Below are 16,837 nucleotides of genomic sequence, written 5' to 3'. Positions count from 1 at the left end.
TAACTGCAGCCAGATTAACGCAATCATTATTTTAACTGAGCAGCAGTCATGAAAAAACCCCAAATGAAACCAAATGACTAAAAAAAATATCTTTCAAACAGTGATAATGTACTTTTGACAGACAGCAGAAAGGACCTGATGCAAAAGTCTGCTTCAGACCACTTCCTGTGGAAATGATGTTGATGTTTCCGGAGTACGAGACACAAAGAAAGATAAATATATGAAGTGATCATTGTCATGTGCAATGTCACATGCAGGTTTTCTTTTAATCAACATAAGATCCGAGTGTTGTGTTTTAAGTGAATTGGTTAATCAAAATTTCAGTTACTCAGCAATAGACAAAGACTCTGAGATGGGCCATGCTGTACATCAGATTTAAATTTTCATATAAAAGTTCTAATATTAATCTATTATAGAGTATACTTTAATATAACTATCATGGTATAACATTGTGTAAGTTCACATTTTGTTGGTTGCTTTTGTAGAATTGTTTAAATGTACATTAATACTTGGTGTGGTTTGGTAAACTGTAAGTAAATAAAGGTCACTGCCTCTGTCACTCAAATCCACGCCTCTGCAGTGTTTTGTCATGGTTTAAGGTTTCACAAGGTTGGGAAAGTTTCCAAGTCAGTCAAGGTTCAGTGCCACCTCAATTCTAATTTTGCTGATTCTGTTTTGAGAATTCATGGGTTAGGATTATATTTAAATATGTCTAAGGTGTTTTTCTGTCACTGTGTGGTATGAAATATCAGTCTATATGAATTTAAAGAGCTGGCAAACAACAGATTCACAATTCCAAAATAAAGGGACTTCATCTATCAGGTCATAGGTTAACCAGCTGAAGCCATGTGTGTTTCCTTTAGCTGTCACTGGCAGCTGTCCTTAGTTTTTGACTGAAATAAGTCCCACAGGAGTCCGACCTTAACATAAAAACAGTCACTTTCATCACAGGAAAAGTTGGATTTCAGGCCCTTTTATCAAACATTTGAACTTCTTTGGTACCTCTGGACATAATACCAAAAGATATAAAAATATATAATAGCTAATAGATTAAAAAATAAAATAAAATGTCAAACGGTGTAGTTTAAAACCATAAGTAACTAAATAGTATAGTATATAGCTATAGTGCTGAGAAATGTGTTTTTTCACCTCCCACTGGCTGTTTACTGTAAAAGCTTGTGCCGAATCTCTCATTTAAAGAAAATGTCATGTGTACATTGTATTCATAGTTTAGCCTGCCACCTGCAGGCTCTCAGCTATTCTACAAGTCATAATTTGTCTACAAAATGGAGAATGTAATTAATTCAAGACATAAAAGTTGGGCCAGTACTCCAGTATCTAATTAAATTTCTGCCAGGTAGCATTTAAGTATTTCTGTAGTTCCACCCAGAACTAGCAAAGTGTACCCAATAAAGTGTCCACTGAGTGTATATATTTATTTTCTATTCCATCCATTGTAAGGATCTATGTTTCACTGGGTTTTCCACGTTTAAACAATAGTGACCCAAAACAAAAGTCATCAATTCGTTTTGACAGCTGCGCTTGTAGTCCTTCCTCGGAAGATTGTAGTTTCACCTTGGCAAACGTCATCAACATGAGACGCCGAACGAACGCCGCAGTTCTCTTACGCCCTTACAAATTCTCCTTCGCCGTTTTCCGTAACTCATATCACTTGACATGGAGGTCAAATAAAGTGTTTAAAAATGAGATAGGATGTAATTTATTTATTTAACTTTTCCGCAGTGCCTGTGTTGCCCGGACATGATCGAGCACAACTTCCGCTTTGTAAACCAATCAACTTTGCCTATTTTTCAGACGCGAGTATACGTGTAAACGGATTGGCTGGTTCAATTTTCTTCGTCTCTTTTTGAATTTGGTGGTAGTTCACATGGGACTGTTTATTTTCTACCAGTAACTCTATGTTCTGTAGACAGGCAGGCGTATCTTCAGACACTAATAAGTTACACTATAAACTACTGCTGTACAAGTGGCAAGAATTGCTAACCTTTAAGGTGAGTCACGATTTTTACTACCGTTCGACTTAATAGACGTTACTGAACCCTTTGGCAGCTCTATTTCGGCGCAACAGTAGGTCGGCAGCTGGTGTTTTAAAACATTATGGTCAAAATAACTTTGCTGAAACATAGTGTAGATATTATTGTCAGGTACTTGTTAAGTAGTAGTAGTAGTTAAAAAAAATGTCGTGCAACAATGTTAATCGGTGCTAATTGGATAGCTTGCAAGTATTTAACATAGCTTTTTGTTTTATAGTTTCCTGAGTGCAAATCCCTTTTTTTGAATAAAGGGTCAGCCAAGATGGAGATGAACTTGGCTGTAAAGTCTTTACTTTCCTGGGTAAGTTGAGTTATGTTAGTGGACATTACGGTGAAATGATTGCACTAATGTTTAAAGTTTTAATCACCCTTTTTTGTTTTGTTTTTTTCTCTCCAAACTATAATTTTATAGGTGAACAGTTTAAAACTCTGTGACTCAGAGCTGACCATCGATGACTTGCAGGACGGAGTGATCTTACTTAGACTTGTTTATATGCTGTAAGTATGCTGGCAATGCGGTGTAATGTTTAGCTTGTGTAAACAGGGAGTGTCAGCGACTGACAGGGTGTTAAACGTGTTGGTTGTTTGCTTTTTGGAAAATATAGAGCTCCTACTTCCTTGCACCTCTCATCCGAGAAGCTTCTCGGAAGCTTCTCGGATGAGAGGTGAAAAGTCTTCAAGTAACTTAAGAAGTCCAGACGCTTTTCTTTGCAAGCTCCTTTGACTACGATGACCTGGATGACTGAGAACCTTCACAGACATTTATTTTATTATATTTTTCTTCTTTTTCTTTGTCATTTTAGGAAAAAGCAGCCCATCCCCTGTCTAAATGATGCAAATGAGGATCGGTTCAGAGTCATTGCAGAGTTTCTAGAAAGTGAGTTTCTTTCTGGAGAGACTTCTTAAAAGAGTGTCTTTTTGTACGAGTGTGATATTAATACAAGATATATGTAATAAAGGCTCCAGCTGGTGAATCACAGCACTTTAGCTTATTGAGGCTTATGTTGTTCCAAACCAATGACTGAAGTACATATGATCAAAGGGGATTTCATGGTCTGATTGGGCTTAAACGGCTTTGTATTTCAGAAAGTGTTAATGTAGGAACTTGGAGCTCATCCTTACTTTAAACACATTGTTTTCTCTCCCTTAAATAACAGATATTTTGCACCTTTGGACACACCCTGCATTCCTGGGTGGGATCCAGATTGTGTCCTGGTAGATGGACTGCTACTTATTTAACACTTTTCTACTGTTACAGGGCGTGTTTTAGCCTACAAGCCAAATCCACTCATTCATATAACACACATTAACTCTAGTGGATAAGTGTTAGTTTGGGGTTTAGTGTCTTGCACAAGGACGCTTCAGTATGTGAGCAACTGACCTTCATGTTTAAAGATCATTGGCTTTTCTTCCTGAGCCTCACTGTAAAACTTCCTCACTGGTACCATTTTTATTATAATGGGAGATAAATATATTACTGACCTGAGCATGTGTGTGTTTTGTTGTTTAGGGGACTGCAGATTTAATGCAAGCAAGAGCTCTTCTCTGCGTTGGGACCACATTAGAGATGGCATCAGCCTAACAGCTGAAATTTCAAAGGTAAAAAACTTCCTCTTTGTTTTTCATTTTTCTTTTCAAAGGCCCAAAGAAAACACTTATCATACTTTTTTATTGCAACATCACTAGGTGCTTTTGTTGCTTGTATACCATGATATGATGAATGACCACTGCACTCTGAACATGTTGGACTGCGATGTGGAGGTAAGCTGGGAGCTGCTGGTGTATTGTGGTCACACTTATACATCTCATCTCATTTCTCATGAGTTGCTTGGTGCTATTATTTTAATTCTGTGTGTATTTATTTATTCCCACTCTGCTAGCGGGAACTAGCACACCTAACTAGTTCCTTTGTGATGGAGAGTGAGGGTTGTGTTTATTTGAGCGAGGAACTTGACGCTCATCTGAGAGGAAAACGTAAGTCGCAAATATGTCACTTTTGTTTTTCCCCTCCGAGGTAGACTGTAATAAGAAGTTTTTATCAAAACAAACTAACTAATTGGCTTGACTCTATTGTGCAATATTTGTCTCAGATTTGACTTTCTCTCAAGAAATATTTGAGCAATCAGCAGCCACCTCTGGTACCAACATGTCAAGCATCTCTTCCTTCTTGGGTGATGAGTCTCCTTTCTTCCACCGAACCAGTAGAATTAAATTTGTGGACATAGAAACTGTGGCTTCTTCTTCAGTCAGGTACCAGATATGACTTAAATATTTTCAGGTTATGTTGCAATATTCATTTTTATTCAGTTTTATGGATTATGTTAATCCAATCTTCCTTGTATTACATTATCTTATAATATACATGATGAAAATCCACAGGTTGTCATCATTTCGTTGAAAATCTTTACCTTTCTGATCTGCTTAATTCACACAGCAGTTCTCCTCTGGAGGATGTAATGAACACACCGAAATTTCAGCTGAGGAAAATGCAGCGACAGATGATCAAGGAGCGAGACTACCGAGATAGTTTGGAGAGGGAGCTGGCCAGCAAGATTGCGCTCATTGAACAAAGAGGTACTATCTGTTGAATGTATGGTTTGCATTTTGTTAGACTTGAGAAATGGCAAAATTCTTGTTAAAGCACCACTCATATTTGTCTAAGATTGTCTGCATTTTCATTTAAGCTTTTTATACTTGTCATGTTTTCAGTAGACTTTGCTTCGTGCTTTGGTTTTCTTTCTCTCTCTTTCCCAGAGTCTCGCATTAACCAGTTGCAGTACCGCCTGGATAAACTAAAGGAAGAACAAGGTGATCAGGAGCATGTTACCAAAGAACAAATTAATGAGCTTGAGATCAAGAACGATGAGTAAGTACCCAAGAACAGTGATTTATGAACCTATAACTAGGGATGGGAATTGATGAGATTTTCACGATTCCGATTCCTTTTTCGATTCTGTTTAACAACTTGATTCTTTATCGATTCTTGTTTTTAAAAAAGAAGAACACACAGGTCGATTAGCTTATAACTTTGTTTTATATCTTCTCTTTGAACAAGATAGAAATTTAGGAGTAACATGGCCTTACAAACCCAACAGTGAGATCTTAAGAGATTCACAGCCTAGGCTTCCAGTTAATTGAAACAGTGGGAACTGGTTCTCAACAAGAACCGGGTTTCGATTCCCATCCCTACCTATAAAATCATCATTTTAATATCACAACCATAACATCTAATTTCTATCCACAAAAGTTACACAATATTTTGTCATCATGTTGCCTAGCAACCCCCTAACAACAGACTAAATTCTGTACAACAGACTAATAGTCTGTACTTCAAGACCTTTGTACAGAAGTGTTTTAAAGTAAATTTTTTATTTATTTATTTATTTTCCAGCTTACAAAAGCGTCTTAATGAGATGCTGAAGCAAAATAAAGACCTCAAGACAAACACTTCACTCATGGAGCGCAAAGTGGATGAGCTTGCAGATGAAAACGGTGTGCTTTCTTCTCAGGTAATAACATGCAAAATATTCTGTTTTTTTTGTTTGTTTGTTTGTTTTTAAGTTGTTGTTTGTTTTGTTTTGTTTTTTTTCTTGAGGGTCTCTTAATTACACTAAAGATCTAATGAACGTGTCTGCTGTTACGGCTTCCAAACCTTTTGAGGCAAATCTGTGATAGTGAATTCTCACTTATGACAGGATTCAGTAAAGGTCATGTGCATTTCATGTTTCTGGAGAGTGTTTCACTAGTAGAAACCTTTTAAAGTATTGAGGAGTTTTTTGTGTCAGTTTTGAGATCAAAACATGGATTTGAAAAACCTTTTTAATTTTTAAAAATTTTCTCAGGTGAGAGCTGTGTGCTCACAGCTTGCCGCCTTTGAGACAGAAGTTGGTAGACTGACGGAAAGTCAAGCGTCCGCTCAGGAGGAGTGGAGAAACAAAAGAAACAATCTACAGTCTGAGCTCAACCAAGCAACTGCTCAAAAGGTATAGATTCACAAGAGATATTGTTTAACATGCATTCCTGTGTCATTCAGAGAAATCTGAATGCAAAAAGGACAATGAATAGGAAACATCATGTCTGTTGAAGACTCAGAAGAAAAGCACATTTAAATGCTCATGTCTGCCTATTTTATTATAAATAAAGAAGAGTAGTTATATTAGTTTTGTGTTGACTGTAAGTAATCTTATTTCTCCATTGCTCTCATTAAATGTTGGGTTTTATACAAATTAATTTACTGTAAGCTGCTCCCTTTCTCATTTCTCAGGAACTCCTTACAGAACAAATTCAAATCCTTCAAGGAAAGATTTCCTGTTTGGAGGATGAAATAAGCAAGGCCAGTAAGGATGAAGTTGGGGAAAATATGGGACCCATAGTAGAGGTAATTATATGTAAAAGCTAACAATTTTAAAAGCAAACTTAATTGAAAATATAAAAAATTTATAAAATATTATGGTAAGCGATAAACATCTTGAATTGTTTATTTTCAGTTAGGGCTGCTCGATTATGGCAAAAATGATAATCACGATTATTTTCACTGAAATTGAGATCTCGATTATTTGACGATATTTATTTAACAATAACAATGTGTTGAATAATGACTTTAAAGATTGTCAAAAAATAATATAAAATAGTGTGAAAATACTGATAACAGTGCAAATGTTTGCAATATAAAAAATAAATGAAAAATGTAAACATCTATGTTTAGTGAACTTTGCAGTGTTGCTCTGTGGTGCAGCTACGACACTGTAGCAAAGTTTACACACTGTGTCTACTTGATCCACGTCTGACTCCGCCAATCCATAATGTTTCCACACCACTGAAGTTTTTTTACCACTCTTTTCAACCAACGGCAGTCACTCTCCTCTCCAAATAACTTCTGCTGAGCTTTCTGAGCATCCCTCGGGTCCTCTTAATCAGCGGTCCCCGAACCGGTACCGGTCCGAGTCGTTTGGTACCGGGCCGCGAGAGTTGAGGCTCAGGTGTGAAATGTATAGTTTTCAGGGTTTTTATCGTTTTTCAGCATTATTTTGTTATCATTTTTATCATTTACTCGGTTTTCCTTGGTCTTTTCACGTGTGGTATGAATAAATTTTCTTTTTTTCGGTACTGGTACTAGTTTTATTTTGTTGTATTTATACGCGACACCTTAAAGGCCGGTCCATGAAAATATTGTCGGGCATAAACCGGTCCGTGGCGCAAAAAAGGTTGTGGACCGCTGCTCTGACACGTGTTCGAAATGCAGAGAGGTGTGCTCAGTCATTTTTAATGATCGTTGAAAGCCCAGATCGTAATCGTGATTAAAATTCGATTAATTGAGCAGCCCTATTTTCAGTTTAAGTTTGGAAATTTTATTTTCTACTTCATTGATTATAATTGTTGGTTCTTCTTAAATTGCCAGAGAGAAATGTTGGAGACTGAAATCAGGGGTTTGAAGAATGAGCTAGAGACTACACATTTCTCCCTGAAAAAGGCTGAGCTGGAGATTCATGCTAAAACTCAGCAACTGGAGGAATGCCACCAAGAAATTAAGGAGATACATGAGCAGAGGGGAGTTCTTCAAGAAGAGATCAGAGTCCTTAAGCTTCAGCTTGAGCAGGTTGAGGAGCAAAAAAATGAGCAGACAGACAGGCTACAACAGCATATTGCTGCTTGTGAACAAGAAATTAAAAAACTACAGGAAATTAAGCAAGCAAAGGAAGATCTTCTTCATCAGACTGAAGAAAAGGTGAACGATCTTGAGACAAAGTTAGCTGCTGCTACTTCTCTGTTGGCTGTTAAAGAGCAACAAATTAACAGTCTCAAAGATGAAGTTGACATTCTTACACATGAAACTAACAAAAACAAAGATGAAATTCAAGCCAAAGAAGAAGAGCTTGCCAAGTTACTTCTTGAGAAGTCTAATGTGCAAGAAACTCTCAGTGACAAAATCCAGATCTTAACAGCTCAAGTGGAAGACCTTAGTTCATCTCTCAAACAGGCGGAGCAGGAAATTCACATGAAGCAAGACTTACTAGATAAAACCACACAAGAGAATGTCCAACAAATAGAGCTACTTCAACAACAAAGTGCTGAACATATGGAAGCACTCGAGAAGCAGAAGACAGCATCTCGAGAAGAAATCAAGAGGCTAAATGCAGATATTCATGCTAAGGAAGAACAGATGGCTCGGCTAGAGACTGAGGCCTCTACATGCTCTGAATTGTTGCAGCAAGAGCTTGATGATCTGAACAACCAAATAAAGAGCATGACCCATTCTCTTGAGATGGCCAAGGAGCACGCTCAAGCCAGAGAAGCTGTAATGGCCAAACAGCAAGAGGAAAGCACTTTGCAGATTGAAGAGCTTAGGAAGCAAATTTCAGTTCTTGAAGCAGAAGTGAATCGACTGAAGCAGGAAATCCAGACTAAAGAGGCTGAGGTAGATGAGATGAAGACCAACAACTACATGGAGTCAGAGGCTCTACAGAATGAGATCCAAAGTCTTCAGGGTCAAGTGCAGTGTTTGAATGAATCACTGAAGACTGCAACAGAGCAGGCTCAGGTTAAAGAAAACCTGCTGAAACAGAAGGAATTTGAGTTTTCTCAGGAAAAGGACTCTCTACAAAACATGATGATGACCTCAGAAGAAGAGGTAAAGCGGCTGAGAGAGCAGGTCGAGGCCAAAGAAGAACAACTGGTCACACTTAGAAAAGAGGGCTCAATCCACTCTGACATGCTAGAACAAGAGATCGAAACTCTGAAAAACCAAGTATGTGACACGAGAGAGTCTCTCACAAAGGCAGAGGAGAAGTTTCAAGAGCAGCTAGTTGTGCTTGAAAAACAGGAGCAGGAGAGCGTCGTCCAGAAAGAGCTGTTGCAGCGACAACTGTTTGCCTCTGAGGAAGAGATGAAGCGAATGAAAAATGAGGTCCAGGCAAAAGAGGAACAGATGGCTCTGCTAGAGACTGAGGCCTCTACACGCTCTGAATTGTTGCAGCAAGAGCTTGATGATCTGAACAACCAAATAAAGAGCATGACCCATTCTCTTGAGATGGCCAAGGAGCACGCTCAAGCCAGAGAAGCTGTAATGGCCAAACAGCAAGAGGAAAGCACTTTGCAGAGTGAAGAGCTTGGGAAACACATTTCAGTTCTTGAGGCAGAAGTAAATAGAATGAAGCAGGAAATCCAGACTAAAGAGGCTGAGGTAGATGAGATGAAGACCAACAACTACATGGAGTCAGAGGCTCTACAGAATGAGATCCAAAGTCTTCAGGGTCAAGTGCAGTGTTTGAATGAATCACTGAAGACTGCAACAGAGCAGGCTCAGGTTAAAGAAAACCTGCTGAAACAGAAGGAATTTGAGTTTTCTCAGGAAAAGGACTCTCTACAAAATATGGTGATGACCTCAGAAGAAGAGGTAAAGCGGCTGAGAGAGCAGGTTGAGGCCAAAGAAGAACAACTGGTCACACTTAGAAAAGAGGGCTCAATCCACTCTGACATGCTAGAACAAGAGATCGAAACTCTAAAATCCAACGTGAATACTATGAGAGAGTCTCTCACAAAGGCAGAGGACGAGTTTCAAAAGCAGCTAGTTGCACTTGAAAAACAGGAGCAGGAGAGCGTCGTCCAGAAAGAGCTGTTGCAGCGACAACTGTTTGCCTCTGAGGAAGAGATGAAGCGAATGAAAAATGAGGTCCAGGCAAAAGAGGAACAGATGGCTCTGCTAGAGACTGAGGCCTCTACACGCTCTGAATTGTTACAGCAGGAGCTTGATGATCTGAACAACCAAATAAAGAGCATGACCCATTCTCTTGAGATGGCCAAGGAGCACGCTCAAGCCAGAGAAGCTGTAATGGCCAAACAGCAAGAGGAAAGCACTTTGCAGATTGAAGAGCTTAGGAAGCAAATTTCAGTTCTTGAAGCAGAAGTGAATCGACTGAAGCAGGAAATCCAGACTAAAGAGGCTGAGGTAGATGAGATGAAGACCAACAACTACATGGAGTCAGAGGCTCTACAGAATGAGATCCAAAGTCTTCAGGGTCAAGTGCAGTGTTTGAATGAATCACTGAAGACTGCAACAGAGCAGGCTCAGGTTAAAGAAAACCTGCTGAAACAGAAGGAATTTGAGTTTTCTCAGGAAAAGGACTCTCTACAAAACATGATGATGACCTCAGAAGAAGAGGTAAAGCGGCTGAGAGAGCAGGTCGAGGCCAAAGAAGAACAACTGGTCACACTTAGAAAAGAGGGCTCAATCCACTCTGACATGCTAGAACAAGAGATCGAAACTCTGAAAAACCAAGTATGTGACATGAGAGAGTCTCTCACAAAGGCAGAGGAGAAGGTTAAAGTCCTTCAGGCAGAGTTGTCAGTTGTCAAGACACTTGGAGCTGATAAAGACCAAAGTATAAACACACTCAGAGAGGAGGTCACTGCTCAAGCTAACGTGATACAAAAAACAAAAGCTGAAGCTGAAGCTAGTGAGAAACTTGTGGCTGAGATACAACAGGAGAGCTCCAAACAGACCTATGTTCTCCAAAATGAGATCCAGGATTTGAAGGAGGAGGTGGAAAGGCTTCTGGCCAAAGAGCAGAAATTAGTTGAAACTCAGCAAGAGTCTGCTCAGCAAATAAACCTCCTTCAGCAACAGCTTGCATCCGCAGCTGCAGAGTTGACACAACATGAAGCAACACAAGTTACTAACATCAGGTTGAAAGAGACTGTGCAGGAGATGCAGGTTACCACACTCAAAGAGAAGGATACTCTTGTCCAAGAAAAACAGGTGCTTTTGGTTAGAATACTCCAGGCAGAAAAAGATCACGAAGCCATAGTTTTTGAGAAGGAAAGACTTCTCCAAGCCAACCTGGCCCTAAAGAGGGAGAATGTAGCCTCACGGAAGCTTGAGTCTGTACTGCAACAAGAGCTGGAAATACTGAAAATGGAGAATGAGAAATTGCTGAAAGAGCAAGAGAAAGCAGAAGAAATTGAGCTAATCAAGAGAGATCTGCAGGAACAGCTTGCCACTAAATCAGAGGCTGCTGAACACTACAAGGCTCAGGTTGGTGTGACCAGAAACTGTTACAAAATATATTTTACTGCTTGTGACTGAACATCTGTTTGGATTTGTTTGAGAATGTAATCATTTTTATTTCTGCTTATCTCTTAATATAATTGTTTTGTTCATGAGAATTTTTTTGTGTGTGAGATAAATGATCTGGACTAGAAAATTAAGATACGTGTTTTGAATACCACAGATGGAGAAGGCTGCAAATCATTACAACAGCAAGAAGCAGCTTCTCCAGAAAAGCCAAGAAGAAGTGGATGCTCTCAAGCTTTCTCTTGAAGCTAAAGAGCATGAAATGCACACTATGATAATGGAAAAGAAAGTACTTCAGCTTGATTTGGACAAGGCTCAAGCCAATGAGAAGACACTTTCACACAGGGTGGCCAGCTTGGAGGCACAGGTTAGTATTGCAGTTTAAAGCATGACGATTGAACACAATAAGCAGAAACATAGAAGAAATTAAAACCACACCTGAATTTTATTTTATTTTTTTAGCATTTTAACCTGTTCTGTCACAATTTCTTTACTTTCAGCTTGCCCGTGCTGACCAGAATTTAAGAGTACAGAATAAGATTCATGCCAATGGAGGCAGTGCAACAAGCTCGTGTTTCTTTGAGGTGCCTTACTCAAACTCGGGGGTTTGCACTAGAGCACAGGTGAAGAGAGCTATGAGCTCAGATAGCCTGGACCAGAGCAGTATGGAAGACTCTCTAAACTCCACAAGGTAAGTGTTGGGTTAAGGTTTCTCAGAATCTTTTTATAGGACTTGTTCACCAAACAGACGGGAAAATAAATTAAACGCACAGAACAAAGTTAAAAGATTGGTGTTCTAAAGAAGAGGAGATGCAAAATCTTTTAAAAGCTGTGACTTGAGTAACAGATAACTGAAGCCCACCTTGTACAGGATGGCTCCAGCTGAAGTCAGTGTGTTCTTGGACTAAAATGCATTACATGACTCACACGATGATGCAGTAATGCATTACAAATGGAAAACAATCCAAATGGGATGACAAATTGATATTCATGTTTCAGGGGCTGTGGCCCATAAATTCTGACATGCCTCCACTCTGTGTTCCTACACACATCCTCAAACTTCATTTCAATCCCAACGACACACCTGTGATGTTTCATGACTACTGTAGTACTGACAAAACACAATATGTCCCACTAGACACACAAACACCTGCCAGAATTCTGAATATCACCTTTGTGGTAGTTCTCCCAAAAACAACTGTATACATGCAGACACTCACTGTGTGGAAGGTGAAAGTGTTATATTGGATTTGGAAAGATTTAGTGGGGGTAGTGATTAATGCACACTGTTTTCTTTCTTTTTTTTAAAACAAACTTTTTCAGAAAACTCTCAGCGCCCGATGAATCCAGCACACCACTTGTTCGCAGTTCAGAACGCTTGGCAGCCAAACGCCGGGGTCTAAAGGCCGAGTCACTGGAAACTTTGTACTTTACTCCTATAAACACCAGACAAGTCAAGAGGTGCTTTTGTGGTCATACTCCTTACACATTTTTAGCTCTAGATTGGTTGTGATCTTACCAAGACGTGTTTTATTATCAAGACAAAATTTAAGAATTAGCAGTGATTATATCTTGTCCCCTAATATTGTGCGATTACGAAACACTTTGCAACTCTTTACTCCTTTAAGGAGTGAGTACTTTATTTCCTGGTTACTGTAGTAAAATAATTTATTATTCAGACCCTTTAACATTTGTTCTTAAATGTAATTTTAATGTATAAAACTGAATAGGACACAATTGTACAGATAATTGTGTCTAAATTGTATTTCATGTATTAGAAACAATACTGATTTAATTGCTTTCAAAATCTTTCATTTTCAAATTCCTTTTCTTTCTCAGGACCGGTGCAGAGGAAATTATGGATTCAACCCAAAAAAATCCAACTTCATCAGTCAAACGCCGCAGAACCACACAGGTTATAAACATCACTATGACCAAGGTGGAGGAAACTCACACACGCTTACTGCATGTTCACAATAATACACACTGATAAAATTGGTTCATTTTTAATATTCTCTGTATTTTTTTTTAAATTACAGGTGTTTCAACTTCACTATTTATGTAATTTAGTCACTATGCTGATGAAGGTTTACTAGTATTATTGTTATTGTTTCATTTAACCAGTTTCTAAAATTTCTCTGATGATGCCTTTCTCTAACAAGGAATCACTGTCTCAAGTTTTAACTATCATACTAAAAGATTAGTTGACTAATAGATCTTTGTGTACATCACTTGCTTGTTGGCAGCACATAATAATTCACCGCAGCACCTTAACAATACATTTAAGTGGTCCAACGTTTCCCCTTCTAAATATCCCAAAACTTCCATCCGAGTATTACTGTAGTTGTGACTGTTGATTTCTGATCTGTAGAAGACCCCGGGCTGCGGTGAAGCTGATGAGACCTTCTACAGCCTGGCTTCAGCTCGCTCCCAGCCAAACCTCGCTAATGCAAACTCTGCCCGGCCCGTGTCTATGGAGCTGTTTGACACTCCCGCCAGAAGGACCAGCTCTGCCAGCGACCAACTCATTGGGCTTCCAGGGTACAGACGGAGCACCATCCATGTACAGCGTGAGTAAAAGGATCAGTTTTCCCTCCTGAAAGGAAAGAGTTGCAGAATCGTGATGGAACTTCATTTAAGTTTTAAATCGTAATTCTAATAAGCCTTCAGAGAGAAACAGCATTATTTATAATGCAGTTATAACATTATTAAATTACTGTATAGTTGGAGCAATTCAGGCTGCTTGATTATGGAAGAAATATAATTGCAGTTATTACAATTGTAAAGATTATTTAATTAAAATTATTTCAACTAACCACCTCCCTTTACTAGTTATAATTCACTTTTTATATAACTAAATTTATATAAGTATGTAACTTGTATTTGTGAGTGATTTCAAGCTAAATTTCTGTTACTGATGTGGCCCACCTGCAGTACCTTTGTGGCCCATAAGGGTACGCTGGCCCACACTTTGGGAATCACTGTTTTTGATGGAAGCTGAAATTGGAGCTGCACGTTCATAGTAACAACTGTAAAACCTGAGATTTGTGTGTATGTGTAACTGTTTTGCGTCATCTGTTTCTTTTCAGCCACCAGTACCTTCTGCGTTGGAGCAGAAAACGAGCCTGATGGTGGACCTGAAGACTGGCTGAGGATTGCGGAGCTCCAGTCCAGGAACAAGGCCTGTCTGCCTCACCTAAAAAGCAGCTACCCTGTTGAGTCTGAGGTGATAAGAAAAGAACTTGGATGCCAAATTTCTCAAATAGTGTGTTGGGTGGCTGTAGCTCAGGTGGCAGAGCAGGTCAGCTACTAATCAAAGGGTCGGTGGTTCGATCCCAGGCTGCCTCCTGGCTGCATGGCTGCATCCAAATATCCTTGGGCAAGATACTAACTCCATGTTTGCCTACTGGTGGTGGTCAGAGGGCCCGGTGGCGCCAGTGTCTGGCAGCCTCGCCTCTGTCAGTGCGTCCCAGGGCAGCTGTGGCTACAACGTAGCTTTCCATCGCCAGTGTGTGAATGTGTGTGTGGGTGAATGACTGAATGTAGTGTAAAGCGCTTTGGGGTCCTTAGGGACTGAGTAAAGCACTATACAAATGCAGGCCATTTACCATTTGTTCCTAATTAAACGTCTGTATACTGAATGCACTAAAATCTTTCTTCTTCTAGACTGGAAGGAGCGGTCCATTGGTTTTTACAGACGAAGAGCTGCGTACAGGTGACCCGTCAGACACAATCCGCCGAGCATCCATGGTTCCAAGCCAGCTGCGGGATTCCCTCATCTCACATCGACAGTCACTCATGTTGGGGCAGGTGGGTGCTGCTGCCGGCACTCGCTCCGACCGTCTGTCCTTGATGCCAGGCCAGCTACCCTCAAGGACCGCCAGCTCCTATCAGCTGAGGAGCCCAAAAGGCACAAAGCAGCCTTCATCCACATTGTCCCTACACCAAACTTCACCTGAGGTTGGTTGAACCATGAACAGGAAACTGTGGTATACTATTACTGGTGGATAGTATATTGTATAGTTATTGAATAGTCATCCAAAATAAGTAGAAAAATGTTTAAAATGTAACTTTATGTTTGCTTTTTATCTCAACCTGAAGAAAAAGATGAAAGCCAGCTGCTTCCCTCGTCCACTCACCCCGAAAAACAGGAGCGTGAGCAGTGGTCCTTCGAGCTCTACTCTTCGTGCTGCCCTCAGCCCAGTGAGTGTAATTTTAGCTCACACAAAATTGTGACAAAACTTTGTTTTTGAGCGCTTTGCTAAGTTTCACTTGCATTACTCTCAGGCTGAGCGGAGGCAGTCAATGATGTTTACCATCGAAAACACCCCTAAAAGCAATAACTACCTGAAGAAACATCTGAACAAGCTGCGCAGCTCTGCACGTAAATCCCCAGGCGACAGCTTGAAGAAGTCGCCTGCTCAGACAAGCGCACGCAAGCACCAGGAAAAAATGCCATCGGGGAGTTCACGTGGTGGTGTGAGACAAGCTGGGAGAACTGGAAACTTTAAATCACCTCAAGTGGTAACGAAAGGATCGAGGAAATCTCCCCAAGCTGCCAGCAGATCTGCAAAGTCTCCTGGATTGACAGCCAGCGCTCGCAAGGTAAACATCTGACACTGCAGTGGTTTATGAAAGGACAACAGCACAGGGTGTGGTTTTTATTTCTGACATGTGCAACAACATTTTATTGTATTCAGATGTTATTAAATCTTGTTTTGTAGCAGTGTTGCTGAAATGCATTTTCCTGAGTTTTGGTTTAATCTTTGTCTTTTTCTTTTCTTTCAAACTTACAGATGATGCGAAGGATGAAAGTCTGATGACTGGTCAAGCCCCCCACATCCGTTCACCCACAAATAGTTCATCGGGACTTTGTTTTTAACAGTTCATCATTCTTTTTCCATGTTTGTTTTGCTTCTTAATCTTTGTATTATATGTACATGTTTCTCAGTTAATCGATTTTAAATGGTATTTCAGGAAATTGATTTTTTTTTTTTTTTTACCTGCAATTGTATTTTGATTTTTTGTAAATAAATTTCTCAATGATTTGGGAGTTCAGGCTCTTCATTTCACTGGTGGTGCCATAAATGGCCAGAACAGAAGCCTAAATTGTTTTGTTTTTTTACTGATTATGGGATTTTACTGAGCCATGTAATGAAAGTAACTTTTCTTTCTACAGATCATATTTTACATGTGAGGGCCGTGATGCCGACAACAGGTTTAGTTTGTTAACCCCAAACACAGGAAGCGGTTCTGTTCCAGAAACAGAGCTAACTTTAACAGTTACTCCGGCAAATAAATCAAATATCACATTTAAATTTAAATGTGGGTTTAAAATCAAAACTATGCTCTCTGTTGACTGTTTGCCTAACTGCAACACAAGTGTACAAACTCAGTAAAAACCAAGCAGAGTATTACTAAAGGAGGGAAGCATTTGTACATAAAAAAGAAACGTTAAGTGCAGATCCATATATGTCTCAACTGATGTTTTAACAAAACCTTTTTAGTACAAATAGCACACAGATTACTGCTGCTGGATCCTAAGAGTCACAGCAACAACAGACTGTAATGTCTGCTGAGGTCTCAGCAACAAGAACTAAACAGCCCTGACTCATGTCTGCACTTTAAGACAAAAACATAGTCTGCAGGTTAGAAATGAATCACAAATCAAACAATTTGGCCCAAGTTCAGACCAAGAAGACACCTTTTGGTA

At 39.6% G+C, this 16,837-nt stretch overlaps 1 protein-coding gene across 3 annotated transcripts; it reads left to right on the top strand.

Moving 5' to 3' along the window:
• Positions 1-1,854: 1,854 nt before the first annotated feature.
• Positions 1,855-16,177, top strand: LOC146653912 (uncharacterized). 3 transcript variants are annotated; one of them, XM_085379531.1, is made up of 24 exons: positions 1,855-2,012; positions 2,272-2,355; positions 2,467-2,552; positions 2,858-2,931; positions 3,565-3,653; positions 3,741-3,815; positions 3,935-4,028; positions 4,145-4,304; positions 4,492-4,628; positions 4,809-4,920; positions 5,446-5,563; positions 5,897-6,037; positions 6,319-6,432; positions 7,453-11,085; positions 11,282-11,491; positions 11,625-11,815; positions 12,448-12,585; positions 12,964-13,063; positions 13,496-13,694; positions 14,214-14,350; positions 14,791-15,084; positions 15,226-15,327; positions 15,412-15,729; positions 15,921-16,177. In XM_085379531.1, exons 1-24 carry the CDS (start codon positions 1,920-1,922, stop codon positions 15,942-15,944), a joined length of 6,723 nt encoding a protein of 2,240 aa, XP_085235657.1. In that variant the 5' UTR covers positions 1,855-1,919; the 3' UTR covers positions 15,945-16,177. The 3 variants fall into 3 exon arrangements, with proteins under 3 accessions (XP_085235657.1, XP_085235655.1, XP_085235658.1); XM_085379529.1 differs by having other exon boundaries at positions 4,489-4,628; XM_085379532.1 differs by having other exon boundaries at positions 1,879-2,012; positions 2,306-2,355; positions 4,489-4,628.
• The last annotated feature ends 660 nt before the right edge of the window (positions 16,178-16,837 follow it).

Source organism: Rhamphochromis longiceps, linkage group LG14, assembly GCF_057381845.1.
Source record: "Rhamphochromis longiceps isolate RC_006_pf linkage group LG14, R_longiceps_female_GT1.1, whole genome shotgun sequence".
NCBI lineage: Eukaryota > Metazoa > Chordata > Actinopteri > Cichliformes > Cichlidae > Rhamphochromis > Rhamphochromis longiceps.
The sequence above is the reverse complement of the archived record's forward strand: the minus strand, read 5'-3'. Positions and strand labels throughout refer to the sequence as shown.

Bases quoted from the DNA above. Each gene is read 5' to 3' on its own strand.
- LOC146653912 (XM_085379529.1), top strand. From the start codon at position 1,920: ATGTTCTGTAGACAGGCAGGCGTATCTTCAGACACTAATAAGTTACAC. The intron at 13,064-13,495 runs GTGGAGGAAACT...TCTGATCTGTAG, and splicing joins TAAACATCACTATGACCAAG to AAGACCCCGGGCTGCGGTGA. The intron at 15,328-15,411 runs GTGAGTGTAATT...CATTACTCTCAG, and splicing joins TTCGTGCTGCCCTCAGCCCA to GCTGAGCGGAGGCAGTCAAT.